The sequence below is a fragment of the Nanorana parkeri genome, unplaced genomic scaffold (genome assembly GCF_000935625.1).
Source record: "Nanorana parkeri isolate BGI_ZX_2015 unplaced genomic scaffold, ASM93562v1 scaffold348, whole genome shotgun sequence".
Taxonomy (NCBI): domain Eukaryota; kingdom Metazoa; phylum Chordata; class Amphibia; order Anura; family Dicroglossidae; genus Nanorana; species Nanorana parkeri.
In genome coordinates, this window is record NW_017306616.1 from 654,606 (window position 1) to 679,929 (window position 25,324).

Below are 25,324 nucleotides of genomic sequence, written 5' to 3' on the forward strand. Positions count from 1 at the left end.
TTAGATTTTGAATTTATTTTTTCAGATTTTTGGAGGGTAGATGGTGCTGCTACATTTCATTGATATAAACAAACTTCCAGAATCTGATATTTTCCCTAGCCAGAGACATGTTGTAGGCCTATATGTTGTAAAAGAAAATATATATATAAATATCTCTATTTTTGCTATTGTAATATGCACCCAAATATATTGAACTTGAGCGAAAAAAAAAAGAGGGAGAGCTTTAGAAATTCTAATACTTTGCCAATATTTTTGTTAATCTTGTTGATCATACAGAGCATGACCTGATACAAAAAAAATAAACAAATGTAAGATGTTAAAAGAGGTTACAAAAAGACCAAAAAAAAAAGAAAAAAGACAAAAAAAGGAAAAAAAATAATAATATATTTTTGTACCTTTTCTGCAAGATATGCTTATTTGGTTGTTAGGGATTTGGTTTTCATTTTTTGTCTTTTGGTGAATTTGGCTTTATCCTGCATTTAGTAACTTTAGTGGCTACAGAAAGTGTTGGGATATTCTTTCTTGGTTTACATTAGGGAAGATGGAGTCTTAAAGCAGGCCTAAACTATAAAGTTAAGTCCACTTTTTTACCCAGATTTCCCAGCTATTAGGAGGCTAGCTAAGGGGGCAAAGATATCAGATACTCAGGGATGTAAAAGCAGATTGTTCAGCACTCTGGTTTCTGGTAACATGACCTAAAACCAACATATTGGTTGACATGACCTGAAGCAGCTCTGGTATTGTGGGTTCCAACCTCAGCAGAGTCTCCATTCCCTTTCCCTGAAGACTGTGCTGACATGCCACAGAGCAGGCCACTGTGGTTCTAGGACACATGACCCTAAATTGGAATGCTACAGGATTGCATCTCGCAGGTATATGTTTGAAGCCTGCCTCCCTATTGCCTGAGTAATCTATAAAAGTAGACCTAATATTAGAGTCTAGGTCAACTTTAAAATGTTCAAAGTTAACCCAGTCCTATGGCTGTCTGTAGTTCATTTGTAGAAGTTCCCACAATCAGGAAACAAAACAAAAAAGTATTTAATACCGAGCTATTAAAGAGCCATTCCAGCCAGTGTTTGGTTTAACTGTTTCATCATGTTACAACACATAGCACGTTTCGGTTCATGCCTATGGTCCCTCATATGAGATCAGCTGCTGCTAAAGGTCCAGAAGCCTCCTCACTCCATTTGCTGCACATTCTCATTCAGGCAGAACACAGGAATCACCAATTTGTTCTGACGTCTCCGTTTATTCGGAAAGTGACCCATGTGGGTAAGGATGATATTCTCTTGTTTTGCCTAAATCAGATTGTGGGTTAAGAGGCAGCAGAAGAAAAAATCAGCATGGGACCTTAACCAGCACTCCATCTTTTGTCAGGACATAGAGAGGTACATGGACTCTTGCTATGTATAAATCACAATGTCCCACCAAATGCAAACGTTTGTAGTATTGGCTGGAATTTCTTCTGTAATCTGGCTCAGTCAGAGATTATATTTTCATTAATACATTCTTGGACAATACATAGATTGAACATTTTAGTTTACTAAAACTATACAAAGGTTTTTTTTTCTTGCTGTAAATAAAGACATTTGCAGCACTTTGGTAGTTGTAATGCCAAAAAAAAAAAAAAGATTGCTCCCTTAGACGTGCCTTATGTTTTTTTAAATTTGGGGGTCGAATCTGTTTTTAGGTCTTAAACGGAAACAGAGAATTACAAAGTGCATCAGAAATGTCCATTATTATTTGTTTTCTTTTCGTCTTGTTAGACACCAGCAGTTATGGGAAAGGCATTGTTCCTGAGAAAATACAGTGCGACTATCTCACGATTTGTTTTATAGTAATCTGGTTCATACTCACACACACTAGCCTGTAACATGTCTGCCTTTCCTAGATAGTGGAGGCACTATCCTCCACTATCCACTACTAGTAAAAGGTATATTTATGTATGTATGAGCAGCTGTTTTTTTCACAAATGTAAACCTATGCCTGTGCAGATATTGAGATTTTAGGCTGCCTTCATTGCACAGCATGTTATTCTATATTATCTGCCTACTTCAAGCTGAATTGGTAGATGTTTACCAAGTGCCCCATTATTCATCAGCTTGTCTCTAGCACCCTCTACAATGTGCATGCCCAATATATGTATACATGTTTTCATAGTAATGCATTCAATAAGATCTGTTTGTATAAACATTAATGCTTATTTGAACAGGCAGATTTACCCCTTGTACCCTACCTCCAGTTCTGCTTTGTGGATTAGGAGACTGGCCACCTGCATGTAGACATGCACAGTATACTCCCCTATATACCTCTATCCTGGTGAAATAAACCAAAAAATATCAGTGTTCTTCCTAGTAATCCATATATTGGCATTGCGAAGTCTGCCCAGATGGTATTTATCACCCAGGAAAAGCACAGCAGTGTGTTACAAGTGTGTGATCATGTGAGAAGGCCCTTTTTAGGACTTAATTACATTTGCCATTCTAAATAACACTAGGAAATATCTAGTGGTGAGATTGTTGCTTTTGTGTTTGGCTTCCTCAGGTGCAATGTCTAAAGCCGGGTATACACACTTCAAATTCAATGCAAGGGAGGGTACCACTGTCGGCACCTTTCTGACCAGCTTCCCATGATTAGCTGACGAGCATGTCGGAAAATTGTTGGCCGAACAGAACTAGCAGTCAATGAGCTGCCAGCTCTGTTGGGGTATAGTGACAGCGGCTGCTGTCGGCGTACATAGGAAACGGCAGGAGATTTCTCAATCAACTCTCGTAAGCGTTGATTGAGGAATCTGTTTTATTTTCTTTGAAGAAAATAGCATGTATACCTAACTTAAGTGGATCTGGGTATTAGACATTTTCAGTACATGTGGTGCTGAGCAGTGTACGCCATTACTATCACGCTGAGTCTAAGCTGCATCCCGCAAAGTATCTTTTGAGCATTAATATTTGTGTCCTCCAGAGAACTCTAGTCTGTTGTGGACACGTTAGAACAGTGCTAATGCTTCAACATGTCCTGGGCAGCAGACAGTTCAATGCTAGAAAGTTCGGCCAACAGTTTTCTGAACCTGTGCTCAACCCCAGGACTGGCTCTAAATAATCAGAGGTGATTGAAAGGAAAATCTAGTCCTTATAAGATTTCCCAGTACTGTATATCTGTATAGCGCCAGTTTATGGGCACTTTTTAATTTTTATTGTGAGTAGCAGAAGACTCTGCTGTAAAATGTTTCCAGTCAGTGAGTGAATATTTTCAGCCCTTTGATGTATTGATTCATAAGGTCCATTGCTGCACTACTTTTATATGCAATGGCTAGTTTGTGTCCAAATACATTTGGAACTAACATTATGAGCAGACAGGCTTCTGTGTCTGCAGCAGGCCCCAAACTTGGTGAAAGATATCTTTGAGCCTCCAAATGGTGCATCTGAAACAAAAGCTACACAGTAAATAGTCTGGTGTTTCCTTTTAAACATTTTCATGTCACCATTCAATGTAAAAGATTGTTCTGGTAGACACTTGCAGCCTTATTCAGACTAAAGATAATGTTCAGAGTGCAGTAAGCCATAGCAACCAGTGAAGGTTCATTTTGTGGTGATCTGAAATCTTATTGGTTGCTATGGCTTTTTGCACTCTTTAAATCATCATTGGTTTCCCGGTTTTACTGAATAGGGCTGTTTTGAGCACAGTTGGATAGATACTGTGTATCATTTATTTATTTTCAAGCCCTGTCTACTGAGTTAGCCATGCGTGATTGATCCTGACCTGTTGCTGATCGGGATCAGCAGCATGTTTGAACCCATAGTAACTGCGAAGCGTTTTTAAATTTTGACATAAGGCCCTGTATTCCTTTTTCCCTAGAAGGCTTGATGCAGATTACTTAGTTGTACCCCTTGTCAGCTAGATGAGCCATGTTTTGCTAGATGCAGGATAAGAGTATGTAATAAACGGTGCTGAGGTGAGTATAGAATAACATTACACTCCATGTACATTCTACAGTGCTATATCTTTTTAAGGAAATGTACTATGAACTTCCTTTTTCTTGTGGATTAGTTAAGATTGACATTATTTTCCATGGACCATCTATTGTAAAGTTGGCTGTTCACTAGAAACAGGACTAGACTAGGAAGTCCAGTGCTTTGCCTTTTCTGGACGCTGCCCTCTATCGCTTACTGATGTACATGACAAACACTGACAGTCCCAGCCAAAGTCCCAACAGTCTCACAATGAAATGATACGTTCTGTGTCTACGCCTTTGGCCCACATACCGAAGGGTCCGTCCTTCGGTAGCTGCTATGTTCATGCCCAAGTGCGTTTTTTGGGAGGTGCTCTTCATACATGTATTTTTTGCACTTTGTTGTCCAAAAAAAAAAAGGCCAGACCGTTCCGCATAACATTTCTGTTTGACTTTGTCAGTAATGACATTTGGTAGTTGGCATACATTTCGGAGTGCCTTATTAACAACCGTTGTTGCTTCCTAGTCTGCTTCCTTCCTGCCTTTTTTGAGAAACGTATATACTGACTTTTACTTTTCAGTTTTATAAGCTTAATTCAATGCAGTGATGTCTTTTTCTGCAGGTATTTCCACAGATAGAACAAGAATTGCTCACTGGTATTTGCCAGTTGAGAGTCGGGCTTCGGTAATAAGAATGCAAAGCGCAGTGATGATGCTTTTAAATTTCAGAAATCTATAGCAGCCAACCAGATTCACTACAGTCAGGTCAGGAAGGAATTCTGATTGCATGTTCTAGGCTACTGCGCTTTGTTCCTTGTTTAAAGAGCCCCACAATGCACAGCTATAATGTCCTTTACCACGTTCAACTGTTAGAGGGCAATCCAATGTACTGTATGTATCAACCCCTCACTGCTGTAATAAAAATCCCAAGCCATTTATACAGTAGACTGAAACTTGTAAACACACAACTTCCGGAAATCCTTTCCTCTGGCATTACACTCGCTTCTAATTAACACAGGGCTATATATAACACTCCAAACATCTGACAGATAATCCTAGCTACCTATGCTTGAGTCCATACAAACATGCCCCCGAATCCCAATAAAAAGCACAAAAGACTCAGGTAACATGCTAAAACAATTCAAGATGTTTTTATTTTTATTGTTTGGGCTTTTCTGACCAGATGTGACTTAAGAATACATTTTGTGTTAAGGGAAGCCTGTATAATCTAGCATTATTCCGACATGCAGGATGTATTTTACCACAAGACAAGACTTTAAACAATACTACGTTGTTTTCCTATACGACGGCCATCTATTCGAATTGGTTGTTGTGGCATTACAATAATTATTACGGCAGCAAAGATTGCAGTATTTTTTTCTGCAGTTGTCCTGTGTAGTTTTCGCATCTGTTTTGTATGGAGAATGATTGTCGTTCTATTGTTGACAAAATGGCATGCACACAAAGCATTTACTCCTTTTGCACTGTTCTGCTGGGGGTGCCTTGTCTACGGTAGAGGTTCAGTGCTGACTGTGGTGGCACAAGTTATGTCGTACAGATCTATGTTCCAGACAATCTACCATTGTACCTCTCAGTTTTATTGACATCTAAAAGGCACTCTGTAAATAATTTCTTTCCGTTGACATGTAAATGCTATGTTTTATGGGTGCTCATGCTTTAAGATGGAATGGGGGTGATTTATATTTATAAACTCAAGCAAAGAGGAGCATTGTCCATGGCAGCCAATCTGATTCAGTTTGCCATTTTCCAAGGCAGGTTAAAAAAGTGAGGCTTACACGTGATATGTTGCAGGAACAGCCGTTTGCTCACATCATTTCATTTGCTTACATCATTTTCCCCTAATATATTCCACTATTAGAACTCAACTGTTACCTTACCTACGGTTCTTTGAATCATAAGACATAATCCTGATTTATACTAATGATCTTTCAGGTTTAATAGCGTGCAACAGGTAATTGGATGGACTCACTACATACAGGAAAAAGGGCACATCCTGAGTTCAGAATTATCTTTTACCTGTATTGCACTTTCTGCATGGATTTGTATGGAACCTGAAGTTAGGAGGTGACTCTTGAATTCCATTGCCTATGCTATATAAAGCAAACCTAGCATAAGCACATCCGAAGTGCCCGTGGGTACAACCCAATCATTATTTTACGACTAGGAAAATAAGGGCCATGTTTTGCCTCAGTATGGCACAAGACAATTGTATGTTTTGCCATAATTGTTTTCTTTTCCTGCCACTTCATGTCATTCCTTCTCATCCCTTTTTATCCGTGACATCAGAAATGGTCACTCCAGTCTCCAGATGGCCACACAATGTTATTGCCAGTTTGTATAGTGAGCAGGTGCTGTTGAGAGATTTTAGACTTCACTTTTTTCCAACTGACACTTTTATTTTATAAGTATTTATGTATATGTACAAAAAGCACTTTGTTAAAAGAAATAGTTTTGTTTTACATTCATACATATATATTCCTGCCATTTGCTGCTAACTCTGGACTGCTCTGTATGCTGCAGCAATACTTGATGTAAACTAAATACAGCTGGCGGTCATGATACAGAGGAAAGTTATGCCTCAGGTTAGTTTTGAATTTGCATGGTTTGACCTTGTCATCGTGGACATGGTAAGACAGTCCTGAATTTAGAGATTTTATTACAGGTCCTGAATTGGTGTTGACCCTTAAGTGTTTTCTGTTTTGCATGAGTTGATCGGTATCAAAGCTCTCCTAGCTATCGGATGAATTGGTAAATTGGACAGAAAGCCCCAATGAAACAGCACCTAAAATGCTTTTCTGAGGCCTAGCTAGTTTACAGTAATGAACCAAGTACGCAGAATACTTTAACCAAGGACCAATGTGACTATAATTAGCGACTGTCTGAGCTTGGCCCAGACCACCAGGAGCCACCATGCACCCTCCACACAATGACACAGTTCTAGAAGAAAAAGCTGTGCGGCTTTACTCTTTAACCAGGAGACTCTGTGGTATTTAAAAACAGTCTAGACATGGTTGTACTTCGATGCCAGTAATATTCTGCTTCCTCTATTGTCATAATATATATATAATATACATTTATATATGATAATGTAAATCTTTCAGTGTATAGTTCTTGCTCTAATTAAGAAAACAAGTTGTATTGTAAAACATCATTATGTATATATACTCATTTCTGCATCTGTATGTAGTTTCAGAACAGCCAGATTCTAGCTACACTGGACACAACCAGCTGTGCACTTGGGTTTCTTGCAGGTTGAATACGATCACCTGACATAACTCTGTATGTGTGTTGTAAATCCCCTTGGAAAATTCATTTTTAATGTTAATATTTTTCTTGGCATACACACGTCACGCAAGGCTGGGAGGATTATTTACAATAAACCACACTGATTTTCTTGGGGAGATTGTGGTTGGTAGTTTATTCCCTGAGGTCTCGGGGGGCATACTGTAGCTACCAAGAGGGGAGATTCTCGTTTCAGGAAGATCCTTTCCCCTCGGCACCCTGCATCCCCATACTGCTTCTATCACTGCCGGTAGGTATTCGTAAGTAGATGAAAGCATAGAATTCCATTAATTCCTGCTTTCCCGAATATAGAGAATGATGGAGATCTGATAGGAGTTAACAAGAGCTTAAGTGACATTTCTCTTACAACAACCAGTCGGCAGTGTTTGTCATTGCTCTTTAAAGTACATCTGTGGCCAGGCTATTTAGTAAACTTTTAAAACAAGCCCTCACTGACCTCACTAGCTGCAGGCACTCTGGCGTCACTCATTTGAAGTGTACAGCAGAAAGTACTTAGTTTCATTTGAGCAGTTTAGTTCCTTTTACTCCCCCAGTGACTTGGCAGGTTGCCATCTTTCTACCCCTGGATTGTAAATACAAAGTAGGTGCACCAGAAAGGGGAGAAAGCAAAGTGCTGGCACCAGAACTGAATGACATTAGTGCTTCTTTTGTGAAACTGGAGGATGAACTCTACAGTGTCTGCAGCTACAGAGGTCAGTGAGAGCTCATTCTAAAGCTCCTTGTGAAGAATATGTAAATGTCCATAGTCTTGCCACAGTCCTGTTTTTTTAAGGTTTTCTCATTCTTATCTGGGTAATTTCTTCACAAAAATTCTGGGAAGGGGGGGAAAGGGCTATTTTTCTAAATTGTCAAAACTAGTCACTTTAGGGAGGCCACCAGGTTTCTCTGTTCAGTTATGGTACTACTGGTCATGTTTATGACCTTGATTTATGGTGGTTTCTCATTTCACTTTCCTTAACAACATCTAAACCTAAACCGTTTTATTCCAGTATTACTTTTAAGGACACGTCAGTTTTCATTCTGCTGCTAAAAGATCCTACAGTGTGTTGGAAAGAGGTTTCAGAACCTACTGTGGGTCAGGCAGTGCACTTATGAGACCCAACTGTCTGTTTCCCTTGCCTGTCGTGTGTGATGTGTTTTTATAATTGTGCCTTACTTGTACATTCAGATAGAAGCTGGCCTTGTTCTAGGCCCTTTTTTTTTGTGTGGACCATTTGAGAAGCGATGTTTTAACGTGTGTGTGACATTCACTAAGAAAAAGAGATGTACCTTATACAAGGTGACAATTTTGAGTGCCTCTCTCCTGTTTTGAGCAATGGGGCTAGCTTGTAGATTTTCTCGGTGATAATGTTATCTGCTGGTGAAAGTGTAAATGATACAGTAGTACAGCAGTTTTCCATAATAAAGATCATTTCGCCGCACTTGACAGAATGCGGTCATATGCATCTCCTTTTGTTAATTTCCTCCACAGCTATCTGACATTGAATTAGTCGAAGTCACGCTGTGTATGTATGTAATGAGTGTTAATAAACGATCAGACTTGCAGCCACAGTGGCACCAACCATTGCGCTTTCAAACCTTTTTGTTTAGATGTTACCAGCCAAAATCAATAATATCTCAGTCTTGTGGTCCTTACGTGGATTTTCAGGGTGTAATACACCAGTCACTCAGTACTCACTGGCACTTGTAACCGAAAAACCTGGACTTAATCTACTTTTGGAAGCTCTGGTTAATGCTGCTATGAGTCATTGTGGAGATGCATATGAGAAGCTACTCCTCTACTCCACATTAGTAGTTACTAATAATATTTTTGCACATGATTTATCAGCAGATGGCACTTTAATATATTAGAAATAGGTTCTTGCTGATTCTGTCTGTTTGGGATGGTTCTCAAACAAATAAAAAAAAAAAGGAACAGCGAACTTTGTATTACATTGTTCATGCTGAACTATCTATTTACAGTCTGCTAAGTGTTGTCATCTATTTTCCTGCAAACTGTTTGATTGTAGAGGCACGTTGGTGTCGAATGGAAGCGAACCCATTTAACTCCTCCCCATCTGTGTGCTTGTTGTATGTTTTGATTGGTCAAGGTTGTAAACTCAATGGCTATGATGAATACATGCACACAGTTCTCTGCCTCTATTGCAGCCCTCCATTCCATAACATCTTCAGGGTTCCTGTAGTGGATGTATGCTTTCTTTCAAAACCTGCATGTCAAGTCATTGTACTGCCATGTTTACCACTGTACAACAGACGTTTGCCCCTTGTATAATTTAATGCACAGGAGGAGGCTTGGTAGCTGGAATAGAATCTGGAGTATGTAATGCAAAAGTTAAAAAAGAAATACTGTAAAAAAAAAAGTGTTTGCAAAAATGTCTTTTATTTCAGTCTGTTTCTGTTTTGCCTTTTATTTAATAAAGCTATTTTGTCTCTTCACAAATCATGTGTATTGTTTTTATTTGCTTGCATAGACACAAATCCCGATGGCTTAGTTGCAATGGTGACTTCTAGGTAGACAAGATCCATGGAAACGGAAAATACTCCTAGTCTGTGACGGGTTGTGGCTTTTGTATTGAGTAGAAGGGCATGCAACCTGCCACATGACTCATAAATAGATTGTTGGGACCCATGGTAGTCAGAGTTGCAGCATTGTGTGAACATTGCCAACTGTCCCTGGTCAATGCAACTTCCCCAAAAAAAAGGAAGTCCGTGGTGCTCCAAGTACGGGGGTGCGGGGGCTGGCTTTCCTGACGAGAGAGGGGGGAGGTAAAGAAAACCCATAAAGGCCACAGAGCCTCCTCCCTAACATCAGGGTGGGCCTCGAAGGTACCCACACCCTCCATTTGTCTACAAATTTGCTCTTGTACATAAAAAAGGTCAATGCAACGTGTGGAGTGAGTGCTTGATACAAAGCAAAAGTAACAGTCATAGCACAGAGGGATCATGCTTGATGTACAGCAGAGAGATTGCAGCTGTATAGTCCCTCTATCATTTGTCATTCAGTATTGTGATGTGTTGCGACACATATTTTTACATTTGACCATACATAATTATGTGACTGGGCAGTTGCAATGACACGTGATTGTTAGCATTCACAATATATATCAAAGGTAAAGTGGTGGAATTGCAGAAATCCAAGTCAAACTAAAGGCGAATTTTAGTTGCACTGCAATTGAAAAGCATGCTGAAACTTGGTGAAAGACATATGTGGCTTCCATTGGTGACCTCCTGAAATGCTCATTCTCTGGATGGTAGGTTGATGGTAACATTGCTACAACGTTACAGGTCGGTGAAAGTACCGAAGCAAAAGGGTCAACACTAGAAGCCCCATGTTTTTCTTATTACAGGTTTCCTTTAGGCCCCATTTACACTAAGCGACACTTATCTCGAGCAGATTTCTGCGCGGCAGGATAGCGCGACGGTTCGGGCGACGTTCCAGCGACCTTCACCGTCGGGCTGTATTAATAAAAAAAAAAGGAAATCTGCATGACATCCGCGGGAAAAAGGGTCCTGCAGGCGCAACTTGCGACCGCGATGAGCGATGGGCGACATGGAGCTGTACATTAAGACAGCTCCATTGGAAATCACTGGCCGGCAACTTCTCGCGACATCGCGCAGCAAAAAAGCGCGATATCGCCGCGGAAATTGCTGGATTTTCCGCTCAGTGTGAATGGGGCCTTAGGGTTAGTTCACACCATATGCAGTTGTGATGCAGTCTGTTGAGTTTGGCTGCTGCAGCCAAAATACATCACAATGCTTTCCTATGGGTTTTCTCGTGCTGTATTCACACCACTGCAGTCCTTTCCGGTGCAGTCAGAAAAAGTACTGCTCGCCCTATTTTAGCTGCATCTGATCGCGCCGGAACGAATCAAAACGCATCAAAAACATTAGCAAACACACCGGAACACATCCACAAGATTGATTGTGTCATCATCCAGGGACTTCCTCTTTGTAGGTAGAAGAGCTATTGGAGCCATGGCCAATCTGGATGCTGACATCTTCATAAAATATGTAGAGGGCTGACCACTGCTCTATGATCCTAGGCATCCCAACTACAAAAACAATCGGCAGAAGATGGGAAAGTGGAGGGAGATAACTGCCAAATTATACCCTGATTTTTCCGGCCTGAACAGGGTGCAAAAAGAAAAATGTGGTGAGTTCTCTTTCTCAGCAACTTTGATGTTTTTATATACAGCCCAGCTAGATAGTTTTATACCACCCATGTACTAAAGAGTATGCAGAATAAAAGAAAACGGATCGCAATGCAACTGTGCAGACGCACGCATTTGTGATGCAATTTCTGGTGTGAACTAACCCCTACTCCCTCTTCACACCTAGGTGCTTTTTCACTCCAAAGGTAAGCGTGACAAAATGCTCAAGACAAGGAATCCTGTTCATTCCAATGGCCCCTGTTCGCAAGCAGAAAAACGCCTGTTGCTGAAAAAAGTACACAAGCTACTTTTTGGCAGATTACACCACTTTTTGGTCCCTTAGACTTCAGTAGGAAAGTTTGTGCGACAAAACGAGCAAAAACGCTTGAAACACGCATTTGCAGGCCTCTCCCATTGAAGTCTATGGGACCAAAAAGCACTGTAAGCTGCCAAAAGGTAGCTCACGTACTTTTCCCAACATCAGCTGTTTTTCTGCTTGTATCAAAACACTTGGGTGTGGACAGAGGCCATAGCAATGAATGGGATTCCTTGTCTTGAGTGTTTTGTTGAGCTTAGCCTCAAACAACAACACACCTGTGTCACTGCTGGGCAAATTAATGTCTCTATTTGTCCTGGTGATCTTCACTGGGGCAGAAAGTGATGGGAATGCAACACTTTATGGTTGTCACCAGAACAGAAAATAAAGGAAAATCCTCCAATAGGAACACTTGTTCTGGTGTCAACTGTCTAGGGAATTTTCCTTAACTGATGATGCGTTTTCCTCTTCCTTCCTGCTGGTTCTCTGGAACAGGAAGTGAAGGGAAATCGCTCCAATAGGGCACACACGGCAAAAAAAATAAAGGGGTTTTAACCAACACTGTCCAAAACCAAAGCAAAACATTTTGCCCATGAAAATACTTTAAAGGTGTAGTCCACACAGACATATTTTATAGGTGGGGCCTGATAGGCTAAATCACCCCCTGAATTCTAATGTCTTGGATATTTATTTATCCCTTCCATAATTCTTAGCAAGTGGGTATTTTCATGTACCAGTATGTGTTTTGGTATTTACCATAATGTAAAAAATCCAACATTGAGAGTGGAACCTCTCAGAAGGGACACAGCAGGATTGCTGACCAAGTAGGCTAAGTGCAAACATGTCATTAACAAAGTCCCTGAATAATATAAGACCTTGTCAGCTGGTATAACTTTCCAGCATCTACCAATAAAACAATATTTTTTTGAATGGACTCGTGTTTTAAAGGGATTTTATTATTTCACAAAATGAGTGTAAACACCTTTTTAACTAGGGCTGGTAATGATTACAATTTTCATGTTCGATTAATCGAATTTTTTTAAAATCGATTTAATCGATTTAATTTTGATTCATTATAACGCACATACAGATCCAACTACATTGGCCTATACACATACAGCACAGCAATGAAGTCATAAAATGAACTAGGATCACACTAATCCAGCACGTTATTAATCTCACGTGCCCCACTCAATATGGCCGCCGCTTGAGTGGGGCAACTCAGAATAATAACGTGCTGGATTAGTGTGATCCTAGTTCATTTTATTACTTAATTGCTGTGCTGTATGTGTATAGGCCAATGCCTTGGCTGGCGCTCGTGCAGAAAGCTTCAAAAATGTTTTATCCGATCAAAAAATTTTTCATCGATCAGAAAGATTAACGATTAATCGAGAAATTAATCGTTAATTTGCACAGCCCTATTTTTAACCTATAAAAATGTCACTCTAAGGCATATTTACGTAAAGGAGAACGATGAGGTGAGTGAAAATCACTCAGCCTCAGAGTTCTAGCCGACCTATGACAGTGAAACTGTCATAGGTCGGCTCAGTAGATCGGGAAGTGAGCGAACACATACCGGCGCTCGCTCACTTCTTGATCATCTCCCTGCAGAGAGCCGTGACTGTCACTCACTGCTAACTGCAGGGATTGCTCCCCTCCCCTGTCCGATCCTCCAGCACTGACAGGCGGAATGGACAGGGGAGGGGCGGGAACAGCTGGCTCTGCCTCTAGATAGGCAGAGCCAGCTGTCACTCACGCAGCTAGGTGGATCCAGACAGTAATGTCAGGATCCGTCCCGGCGGCGGCATCTCAGTATACCACGGTATATTGAGCTTTGGGTGACGGGAGGACGCTAGTTTGTGTCCTCCCGAGACCCTTAGGAGAACTATGGGGAAAAGCCCTGACCCTATAGTTCTCCTTTAATGCTATTGGTGCTCAGGATAATAATAACATGACAAATAGGTGATTTGACATAGCTTCTTAGCTACTTGAGTAATAATAATTATTATAATGCAATAATAATAATACTCCTTTATTACCAGGCCCTTTTTCCGATTTCAGTGCTGTGATAGAATGACAGTTACTCGGTCCTGCAACACTGTACCCATGAATTTTATATCCTTTTTAACACCTATAGAGCTTTCTTATGGTGGCATTCAATAACCCCTGTGTGTTTTATTTTTTTTGCAATATACACATTGTAACACTACTCTTAAACTGACTGTGCACTGGATGAATTTTGGTCAAGTTCTCTCTCCCCCCCCGTTTATTTTTGACTGACTTTTATCCAAGGAGTTGGTCCAGAAAATATCAGCTGAACAGTAACTGCAGCCAATAAGTTGGAGTCACTGTTAATGGGTTCTGCCAGCAGAAATTCCTGTACACCTTGGCACTCTGGCTGTGATGAAACTTCAAATCCGTCATGCCTCTGCCTCTGGGTGTCATGCCTTCGGCTAGCAGTCTTGCAATGCATCATGGGCCTTGTAGTTCCACAACAGCTGGCGTGCTGAGCTTGCTTAACCGTATCCTAGCATTATCACACTCTGGGCTGACAGAAAGTACAGAATGGTGCTTACCTATCTGAAGTGTGAGTGCCTTTGTATGCAGCATTGCAGACCGACCACTGTGGACGCTGAAGAAGAAGAAGAAAGGGTCTCAGTTTGTCACCTAGCCGACTGGATGACACCTGGAATTAAGGTGACCATGCAAAATTCAGTGCAGAAATGGTTCAAACATGGAGCTAGTCTTTAAAAAATACTAATGATGCATTTATGTATAAAACCTGAAAGAGGGACACGAGTGAGATAGAGGAACAGGCAAGAGCTATGAGGTAGTAGTATTATTGAATGGTTGAATGATCTCCTACTAGAAGCTTGGCTTGTATATCTTCCATGTAACCTGCAGGTGGCGGTAGAGGCAAGCGTGATACTGAGGTGACGGGATTTGACCCTCTCCAGACTCCGTAGAGGAGAGAGATGGCGGCTTCTCGGGATGTCCACGTAGAAATCTGTCACCAAGAAATCATCAAGTATGATCTGGAGATCAAAGCGCTGATCCAGGTAGGTAGGGAGGTGGCCGGGCTCTGTGAAAGTGGAGGAGTCAGTGTGCAAGGCAGAGGGCTGCCGGCTAATCACACAAATCAATGGAAGAATTATTTCTTCTCATTTAAGGTGACAGTAAAGTAAAAATGACCAAAAATTTGCTATTGCATAACAAGTTTATACGGTAACTGCACACATCTCAGCTCTGCACAGTGATCGGTGGACCTGTGTTCAGGTTTGGAACATATGTGACACAAGATCTGTCAGATCTATAGAAAACTATACACTGTATAGATCTGAACGCAGCGTACATGGACTCATAATATACAATACTGCTCTGTTCAGATCTATAGAAAACTATACACTGTATAGATCTGAACGCAGTGTACATGGACCCATAATATACAATACTGCTACGTACAGATCTATAAAAACTATACGCTGTATAGATCTGAACGCAGTGTACATGGACCCATAATATACAATACTGCTCCGTTCAGATCTATAGACAACTATATGCTGTTTAGATCTGAACGCAGTGTGCATGGACCCATAATATACAATACTGCTACGTTCAGATCTATAGAAAACTATACGCTGTTTAGATCTGAACGCAGTGTGCATGGACCCATAATATACAATACTGCTACGTTCAGATCTTTAGAAAACTATACACTGTATTGATCTGAACACAGTGTACATGGACCCATAATATACAATACTGCTACGTTCAGATCTTTAGAAAACTATACACTCTACGGATCTGAACCCAGTGTGCATGGACCCATAATATACAATACTGCTACGTTCAGATCTATAGAAAACTATACGCTGTACAGATCTGAACGCAGTGTTCAGGAACCCTGAGGAGAAGGGTCCTATTTATACACATTGTATAAATACTCATACAACTGCATTTTCTTTTAAATTGAAGCAAAGCTAAATATTTGATTTTGCCCATAAAAAATAAGGTATGATCTATCTACTCTGCTGTTCCCAGGATATCCGGGAATGCATCGGACCCATCAGTGCACTGAACGACCTCAATGCTCAAGTGAAAGACAAGTTCCAGCTCTTAAGACTGAGGATACAGGTAAGGGGAGAATACAATTGCATATTTCTATTAATATAACTAGATAATTGTCATTGCTGGTAGAATACACCCAGTCTGGTAAGCCTGTGGTTTAACCCTTTTGCTGCCAGAGCCACTCACGTTCGGCCTGAAGATTACTAAGACCCCCCCACCCAGATTTATATATTTCCTAAAAGCAAAGACCCTGAAGAATAAAATAGTGGCAGTTGCAATTTTGTTTGTCACATGATATTAGTGCAACTGTTTATCAAACCCACATTTTCAGTAAAAATACAGTTAAGTTAATCGTAGTGCTTTAAGCACAGTGTATTACACACAACATATTACCCAATTTTTTGGTAAAATATAAAAGATGAGGTTGCAGTGATGGATACCAAAAGTGTCAAACTTCAAAATTGCGTGCGCCTGTGAAATGGCAAAAAAACTACAGTACACACAATTGCTTATAGGCGACATTTTAAAAGCTTTTACAGGTCATCATATTAGAGTTAGCTGTGAATAATAACCATTTAAATATTGTTCACACTCTATCATGTGTATGTGGGAGGCGGTGCGGTTTAAATTTTTTTTTGCTGGGGGGTTATTTATTTTATTCAATTTTAATTTTGTAAAACTTTTTTTTTTTTGCTATCTTTTTTGCCATTACCTAGGGGTCCCCTATGTGAGCGCATATTACTGGTGACCTTTTAGATCTCTTAGTGTCACCTTTGCAGCTCGTTGAAGCTGATCCAGCACATGTACGATCAGCTTCTTCCCCAGCCGGGGAATGACAGCTCAGAACCCGGAAGTGATTAAATCATCATCACTTTCATGATCATTCAACTGAGAAAGAGATCAGCGAGTGAGTGTTCACTGGTCTCTCTCCACCGACACCACCATAGCTGTCCTGGGCCTGCAGGAGGGGCAGCGGTGCCCGGGAAACGTGGTGGGCAGGAGATGTAGAAGTAATTTGGGCGGCTGTAAAGAACCACTGCTACATGAAAGCTGACTCCCGAATGCTATAGCAGCCAGAAGTGTGATTACAGCGCCATACTGCCACGGACATAGTACTTATGTCTGCGGCAGCAAAAAGGTTAATGTAACCCGTTTTTTGCCATTGTTAGCACAAACCCTCCAGCCTGGTTGACTTGTAGTTTAAAGCTGAATGCAGGGCAAATATCCTAATACACAGTTGAAATACATATATGGGACCAGTTTTACCTGCCAAAGATTTGTATACCTGTCCCCCCCAGTCCCGAAATTTATACAGGGAAGCAAACGGCTCAGTCAGGTGGCTGACACCACTTTATAGACTGTTGAAGAAATACAGTGGTGCCCACTCTGCCACAGACGGATGAGGTCCCTGCTGTCTCATTCGATCAGCATATTCCTTGTCTGCATGTAGCACACCTAATTGGCTCCCATTGCTGTCTCACCATCAGACTTCTGCTGTACAGAGCATTTCAAGAGGCTGATATCAAATCAAGTTTAGTTACTTACACTGGTTGCATTGGGAAAACAATACTGAGGTATTAATGAATACAGAGCTGCAATAATTGTTGTCTTTTATATCTGACTGGAGTTCAGCTTTAAAGTATCTAATATGACTTTCCTGAAAGGACCTGGAGCAGATGGCCAAAGAGCAAGACAAGGAGTCAGACAAGCAAGCCTTACTGAAAGAGATGGAATGCCACAAAAAGCAGATGCTCAGGTGTGTTTTACATTAAAGATGTATCTGTATCTAGAAACAAAGCCTGTTAAGCAAGGAATGGATCATTTTATTTCTTTGGCTGCCTGTATCACTTTGGGTAGATTTCCCACCCCCCCCCCCCCCATTGAAATCTAACTGCACAGCTCCAGAGGCTGTATAGCAACATAATACTTGCCATGTGGAGCAGTCATAGGTCACTGCAGCCACATGAGACAGCGATGACCAATGAAAAACTCTTCGAGGCTGCTGTTGTGTTTCCTAAAAATCTGATTGATCTGTCAGTCACATTGCCATGCTGACCATTCCCCTTTGCAAGCATGATGTTGCTGTACAGCCTTTGGGGTTGGATAGTGACGTTTTCAAGTGTCAGGACTGTTACACAAGCAGAGTGTTGTGAGTTAGTCCACCTTTTCATTTTTTGAGAAAATGTAAGCTAACCCTTTAAGTTAGCCACACATGGCTAAATTCAGCGGGAAACGGGCAAAAATGGAATCATGGAAGGCCCTGTCCTGACCACCCAGCATGATAAAAGTTGATTTAAAAATTGGGTGGAAACTTGTTGGCTGAACAGGGACTGCATCCTATCAAATGCAACCACTGGTATTCAGGCTGTGGCTGTCCGAATACATTAGCCGGCTAGGGAGATTCCTCCATTCATGTTCTTCAGAGCGAATGAGGGAATCAATTGATTTTTCTCTTGTTCATGCTGATGGGAGGTAATCTAGTGGTGTGTGGCCAGCCTTGGACGCTTCGCCCTACTATACTTACCATGCTGTAGTTTACACACATAACTCTGTTTAGCACTACAGTTTTTGTGTTTTGCTGGCCTGACAGACTGTCTACATCATTTCTGTGTTCTGATCTGTTGGGGTCAGTGTTATTCCCTTGCCTTGGCAATATTTTTATGATTGCTTCTTTTTCATTTGCCAACACACTTGCAGCCTTTTAAGTAAGTCAAGGGGCAAAATAGAAATGCAGTAACCTACACCGACCAATTGAATTAAACTGAAAGGTGTTCACTTGCCATAGGTAACTAACTATAGAATGAAAGCAAATGGCAACAATAGTTTGGAATCTCCTTTGTCCCATAGTTTATATGATAAAGGAATATCCTAGCCATAATCTGAACAATAGATTTTAGCTGCCTTGTTGCCCTCTTTTTTTTCAGAGACCTTTTTTTTTTTTTTTTAAATTCTTTATTTGTCAACAGCATTGTACAACAGCTTTCTTGGCAATACAGGGCATCTGCCCAACCCCAGTTTCAATTGTAATCAAAAACACATCTAATATGCATCCCGAACAAAGAGGGATTGCAAACATTTAGTGAAAGTGAATCATATTACTATAAGCTTAGGCATCATTTGGTACAATAAAGCATTTCCCATTGTTGCACAGGGTCCTTACACCCTATAGTTCCATTGCGCCTTTTGCGTTCCCCACCTCATATTGACCTCTCCACGGAAAGTGTAATACACTTTTAGTCACTATCGGGGTGGGGAAGTGCATCTCCGGACTAAACACCCCAGAGTGAAGTTGTGCACTCCGGTGGATTTGTATGTGGTCACACAATTTTTTTTTCCAGAGACCTTGAAGAACACTGTTCCCCCATCATTAACAGAAAATTGTATCTGAAATTTGTTTAAACTGCTGTGGATTATTTTGTACATTTATAATTGTTTTTTTATACTGCCTTACCCAAATTTGCCAGGGCTGTAGATGCATGATATTATTATTGGATAAAAACAGCCAATGTATTGATTTTATGCCTAATGGTATATGTAATATGTTTATTTTAGCAATCAGAGTGTGTGGAGGAAGGCTAATCTTTCTTGTAAGTTGGCGATTGATAACTCTGAGAAGGATGACCTGCTTGATGGCGGTAGTTCTACAAGACAGAGGTATGGTCTTTCTTTTTAATTTATGGGCTTCTATTGAGTTCAACATTATAATGGTCGTATTAACTAAAACAGGGATGGACACACACAAAGAATCAGATAGCCAATGTGCCTAATCAAAACTAATGACAACAATTAAAAAGCGTTTGGCTAGGTATCACAGATCAGCTGTAGAGCTGTTGTCTTCAGAAGCTTGTGGTTTGTTGTTACCTCCTTGCTGCAGTAGTTCTGCTGGAACCTGTGGTTCCGCAAGCATGTGCTCTTGCTTCCTTGCTATACAGAGCTTGCAGCTATGGTTGTCACCCGCCTCACCTGCAGTTTAATATGCCTTGCTTCTTTGCCATTTCGCATCCTAGCACCAGCATGCATTGAAATCCATCTCCACCTTCGGGAGCTCTGATGAAAACCGGCTGGTGCTTAGACCATGCCACAGGGGATTCCATATCACCTGCTCACACCACGCATTCCCAACCCTAGAATTGGACTATAAGCTGGAAGCCCTATTGCCTTATAGGTGAGGCGCTTGTCCATAGTCACCACCTAGGTTTTATCAAGGAATTTGATGTGTATGGTGGTGTCTATGGGTTGGTTTTTCACTTTTGCAAGAAACTTAATTTTTCCTGTTTTTTGTTTTTTTTTTTTTTACAGATAGACCCTTCAGAGTTATTATTGTAACATTCACACACTGTGTATATTTAAATTTTCCTAGTTGATAGAAATCTCAAGCGGACACGTGCACATCTAAGCACAGAAGAATCTTAACAATAGTACTATGCAGTTGGCATTAGGGATGCACCAATACTATTATTAGTTCCGATACTGAGTATTTGGTCGAGTACTCGTCCGATGCTCCGATACCTTCCTCGATACCAGAACTTCCAGCCAGAGGAAGGGGAACATGGAGCAAGCTTCCAGTGCGATCAGGAAGCTGGGCGGCAAGCAATGACCCGCCTCCCGGCTTCCTGATTGCCCAGGAAGCAAGCTCCATGCTGATTGGCTTGGAAGCCTGTTTACCGGCCAAGCACAATCAAGCTGGCCAGACACCATGGAGCCGGCTTCTCGGGCAGTCAGATTGCCCGGGAAGCCGTCTCCACGCCAGCGGAAGCACCGGTATCGGTACTTGGTATAGACGAGTACCGAAAGCAATGTATTGGTACTTGATACCGAAAAACCGGTATCGGTGCATCCCTAGTGGGCATGATGTTTAGTAGTATTTTGTGTTTACTGTTCTCATGGAAAGTTGCATGCAAGAAACCAATAAGTAATTTTATGTTTTTCTGCTTCGCAGGAATGTAACCAAAGAAAACCTGGCAGAGTCCACAAGCGGCATTACGGAAAGCCTAATGAGTGTCAGTCGAATGATGGCTCAGCAGGTGCAGCAAAGCGAAATAACTATGCATACTCTAGGTATGGCCATATATGTGTTACATATACTACAGTACACGCTAAATGAAATAGGGCTTATGGACACTGGCGTATGGAAATACTCTACATAATGCGCAGGATCTTGATGGGAGCAAGATCCTGCTCAAATTGCTTTCTGAATACATGTAACATTTACATGCTTACAGATTTATTCCAGCCTATTGGCTGCCACTGGCCGATGTGTCAATATCAACAACGTGTAGCCAGCAGCGCCAGAATATTGGCTCCAAATGAGGCATTCATCAGCGGTGGTGTATGCATTAAATGAATGGCCTTCAGTCATTCATGAATGACTGGTTGAGATCATTCTGCGCATACGTGGTCCGCCATATATATCAACAATGCATAGCTATATGGCGGACCACGCATGTGCAGAATGTCGGCTGTCAGCGGTCAATAGGCTGCATTAATGTTATACGCTTGACGCATGTAAACGCGACACCAGAACAATTACAGAGGGTGAATCTTCCTAGCAGACAGCAATATAAATCTGACAGTGGTTCTAACCCCTCACCACTGTTTATAACACTGAAAAAAGGTTCTGCTTTTAGATAAACTTTACCCTTTAAACTTAAAGTGACACTAAACTCAGGAGTTAAAAAAGAACTATGGCTAAACCTTTTTGGGCCGTAGTTCTCTTTAGGGTCACAGGAGGACATTTACTATCCTCTTGTGACCCAAAGCTCAGCATATACCTGGCTATTGCCTGCTATATGCTTACAGAGCAGAGCCACACTGCAGCTGTAAAATATCCAGACAATATTGTCGGGATCCATCCTGCTACCTCATTGACAGCTGGCTCTGTACCCGCCCCCTCCCCGGTCAGTCCCTCCAATAAGCTCTGGTGGAATGGAGAGGGGAGAATCCCTTTGGGGAGCGGTGACTGACAGTTTGTGATGGCTCAGTTATTGATCAATAGAGCCGATGTGTGGCAGCTGCAGTGCCACATGTCGGCTCTGTCTCTGAAAATGAGTGTATTTCACTCTTCCCATAGTTCTCCGTTTTAAATCTTAAAAATACATTCAAGTACCCTAACTATTAACAAAAATGTATCTTATTTGTGGTGCTGACACTGTCCTTCCTTCTGGAGGGTGGCCGTGATGGACTACAATCTCGATACAAATTTGTAAACTAAAAGTGAGATTGTATTCCGTCAAGCGCAAGCTTGGAGCAGGGGCTACTTTACAACACACACAGGGACCATGGGGAACAAGAGTAACCACCCTCCAGAAGGAAGGACAGTGTCAGCACCAATTCAGAGATGATTTGAAGATCTACATCTAAGTGGTACATAAATACGCTACATTTTTGTTAATAGTTGAGGTACTTGAATGTATTTGTAAGGTTTAACTCCTGAGTTTAGTGTCACTTTAAGTGGAGATCCCAGCAAACCGGTAAATGCAAATGTTTGTTGTACTGATCAGCCATTCTTGTAATTTCCGTCTGCAATACAGTGCACCTGGGCAGGTGACGCACTTGTGTTCTGGTTCAGCAATTTATCTTCCTATATCACCTTTGTGCATCCATCTTGTGTAAATAATGAGCCAACAGTATTATTGTGTCAAGTTCAGGAGGGGATTAGGAAGCAGTACAGTGACCTATCTGGCTGTACAGTGATGCAGGCTTGTGCATCATAATACAAAACCAAATTTTGTTTTGTTATAACTTTTAAAAAAAAGTTTTAATATTTAATTTTCATTAATGTTTTTATTTATTTTTTTACTTTCCTTTTGGGGTTCTGGGGAAATATCAGGAGTCTAAACAGATCCCTGATATTTCCTTTTTGAAATAGAAAAATAGATTCCTAAATCTGTTATTCTGCAGCCCCTGTTATGAATGAACAGGAATCCTCTATACCAGTGGTTCTCAACTGGTGGGTCGTGACTCAAAAGTGGGTCGGGGCCCTATGTTCAGTGTGTTTATGCTTGTCCTATAGCTTGCTTGTCCTATAGAGGTGCCTGGACTGGAGTGATGTCACATTCTGGCTCCCGGAACCTCATGAGGAAGTGCAAGGGAGCAGTACAATCAATGCACCTATTGATGGAGCTCTGTCACAACACAGCAGCCCACATGAACCCCTAAATCTTTTGTGTATTTGTGTGTGAGAATGTGTCTGTCACTGTTTTAATTGCAAACTACCATGCAATCACACCACCTACTGTTCATTCTGGTGGGGAAAGTGCTGGAGATGCGCTGCATTACAATTCATTTAACTGGTACCCTAAACACACGTCCTGCCCACAGTTTGATCCACCAGAACATGCGGTACTGCAATGCCATACGTTCCAGTGTGGTGCGACTTGGGTCACGACTTAATGACCAAGGACAAATGTGGGCCCTGAGGTTCTACAGCTTGAGAACCACTGCTCTATACTGAGTGCTCCTGTCCATTCATAAATTGTGGATATAGTATCAGTTACTATGTCCTCAATCATGAATGAACAGGAAGTGATGTAGAGCACTTCCTAATCATTCATAATTGGGGATGCAGTAAGCGTACTATTTTTTCAGTTATTTACAGACACCTATACTGTATATATTACTGTTAACAAGGCAGACATGAAATGTTTCATATTTAACAGTTGCAACGAAAGGTAGCACTCTATGCAGGTTCTTTGTTCTGTCAACTGTCTTCCTTATAACCTCTGTGCTGAAAATAAAACCTAAATGACTCAGAGGAAAGCACACCAACCACCTCCACTCCTCAAGCAAAGATGCCATTTACTTAACAGTTTGACAGAAAACATACCCGGAGTGGGAAAATCAAGCTTGGCTTTTAGACAAAATATCATGTTTTGCTTCCTGTACTAAATGTTGGTTTGTGAAATAAAGATTTAAATATACTAAAAATGAGATAAAATATCAGTTATCAAACTAGTAACATTTCAGAATAATGTATATTAAACAAAATGGAAACCTTTAATATGTTTCTTTAATACGAGTGCCCATTGTATGTGAAATGACTCGCATTCCTTGACCACTGCAATCCTAAAGGCATGGCATGAGTTGGACAATGTGCTGCACACAGTGGCTGGCAAGAGGCTGCAGTTCCACTCATCTGTACTTCTAAAGCAAAGTTCAGCTTGGCTGCAAGGGATTTCCAGGGTTTTTAGACATTATATAAAAGTAATCTTTCTTGGGTATTGTTTATAGTACAGTAAATGGCTGCTTTTTAAAATAATTGTGTTTCCATTATACGTTTCTGATTTTATAATGTTTTTATTTTTATTTTCTCACATTGTTTTCTTTCTCTCTTCAGCCACCTCATCCAGGACAGTCCAGGAAGCCAATGAAGAATTCAAGTCCATGTCTGGAACCATCCAGCTCGGCCGTAAACTCATTACCAAATATAACCGCCGGGAGCTGACGGACAAGTTGCTCATTTTCCTGGCACTTGCCTTGTTTCTGGCAACCGTACTGTATATTTTAAAGAAGAGGCTCTTTCCATTCTAGCAGAGGCAGCACACACTGGGACGTTACTTACTGATGGCTGCTAGCATAAACCTGTGTGTCTCTGACATAGTTATGTGTGCTGCAAGGCAGGCTTATAACAACATATGAACTCTGACTGCAATGAGCATGAATTTCCCTGCTGGAAGAAGGCCTCTGAGCACATCAGTTAAGAAACTCGCTGCACAATTTAGCATGAAAATCACTACTAGGCGCAGTTTCAACATCTAACTTATTTTCTTTTCCTTTCAATATTTCACAAAGTGAATCTTCAAAACAAAAATCTGCATTGATTTTTAAGTTCTTACTTAAACTTCCATATAGCATGGCAGCTATTAACAGTTACAATCGGAGGCAGTTAAGTGGAGAGAGTTAAGGTAACTATGTAAAAAAGGCCTTTTAAAGCAAAATCCACATAAGCAGTCAAGTGCACAATGGAAATGCATGTAGATTTGGTATTCTTTACAGCCAGTCTTGTGATTCGCAGACCACATTGTGTTGACAGGATGTTGACTGAGTAATCTGTAGACTTTATAACTTCCTGTGGCACCAGCCTGCCCATTGGATAGGGAATCAGACGTGTGCTAATGCTAATTTATTATCCACTATGCAGGCTGGAGGTGACGGGGAAGCTGAACTAGGAAACAAGAGTTTCAATAATGTACAGTTTGGCAGATACTTGTGTTTCGCAAGACTGGATGCATAGAATTAGGGCCTGGGTTAGCAGGCTTTTGTTCACATTAATCTGATTAACCTACAAGTCTATTGGAGTGCAAATCCTACATGAAGCAGGTCAGAAGGAGATCAGCTGCAGGTAAAATGCACCTGTCAATGAATTCTAAATCATCTTGGAAGAGTCTGAACTAAAGCCATCAACCCAAGGCCTTAGAGATTCAGGAAAAGGTAAAAAAAAAAAGGCAACGTTTCCCATTATGTATTTGGCTGATTGCCTGAGGTTCCACTTAAACGCGATGGCATGTTTACAATGAT

At 41.0% G+C, this 25,324-nt stretch overlaps 1 protein-coding gene across 2 annotated transcripts; it reads left to right on the top strand.

The window, feature by feature from the left end:
• Window positions 1-14,699: 14,699 nt before the first annotated feature.
• BNIP1 (BCL2 interacting protein 1) lies at window positions 14,700-24,401 on the top strand. Of its 2 annotated transcripts, XM_018558614.1 has the most exons (6): window positions 14,700-14,799; window positions 15,782-15,874; window positions 17,473-17,564; window positions 19,361-19,462; window positions 20,748-20,866; window positions 24,144-24,401. In XM_018558614.1, the coding sequence occupies exons 1-6, from the start codon at window positions 14,716-14,718 to the stop codon at window positions 24,335-24,337; spliced, it is 684 nt and encodes a 227-aa protein (XP_018414116.1). In that variant the 5' UTR covers window positions 14,700-14,715; the 3' UTR covers window positions 24,338-24,401. The 2 variants fall into 2 exon arrangements, with proteins under 2 accessions (XP_018414116.1, XP_018414118.1); XM_018558616.1 differs by lacking the exon at window positions 19,361-19,462.
• The last annotated feature ends 923 nt before the right edge of the window (window positions 24,402-25,324 follow it).

Coding starts and splice junctions, on each gene's coding strand:
- BNIP1 (XM_018558614.1), top strand. CDS start 14,716: ATGGCGGCTTCTCGGGATGTCCACGTAGAAATCTGTCACCAAGAAATC. Junction 15,875..17,472: donor TCTTAAGACTGAGGATACAG/GTAAGGGGAGAA, acceptor CTTTCCTGAAAG/GACCTGGAGCAGATGGCCAA. Junction 20,867..24,143: donor AATAACTATGCATACTCTAG/GTATGGCCATAT, acceptor TTCTCTCTTCAG/CCACCTCATCCAGGACAGTC.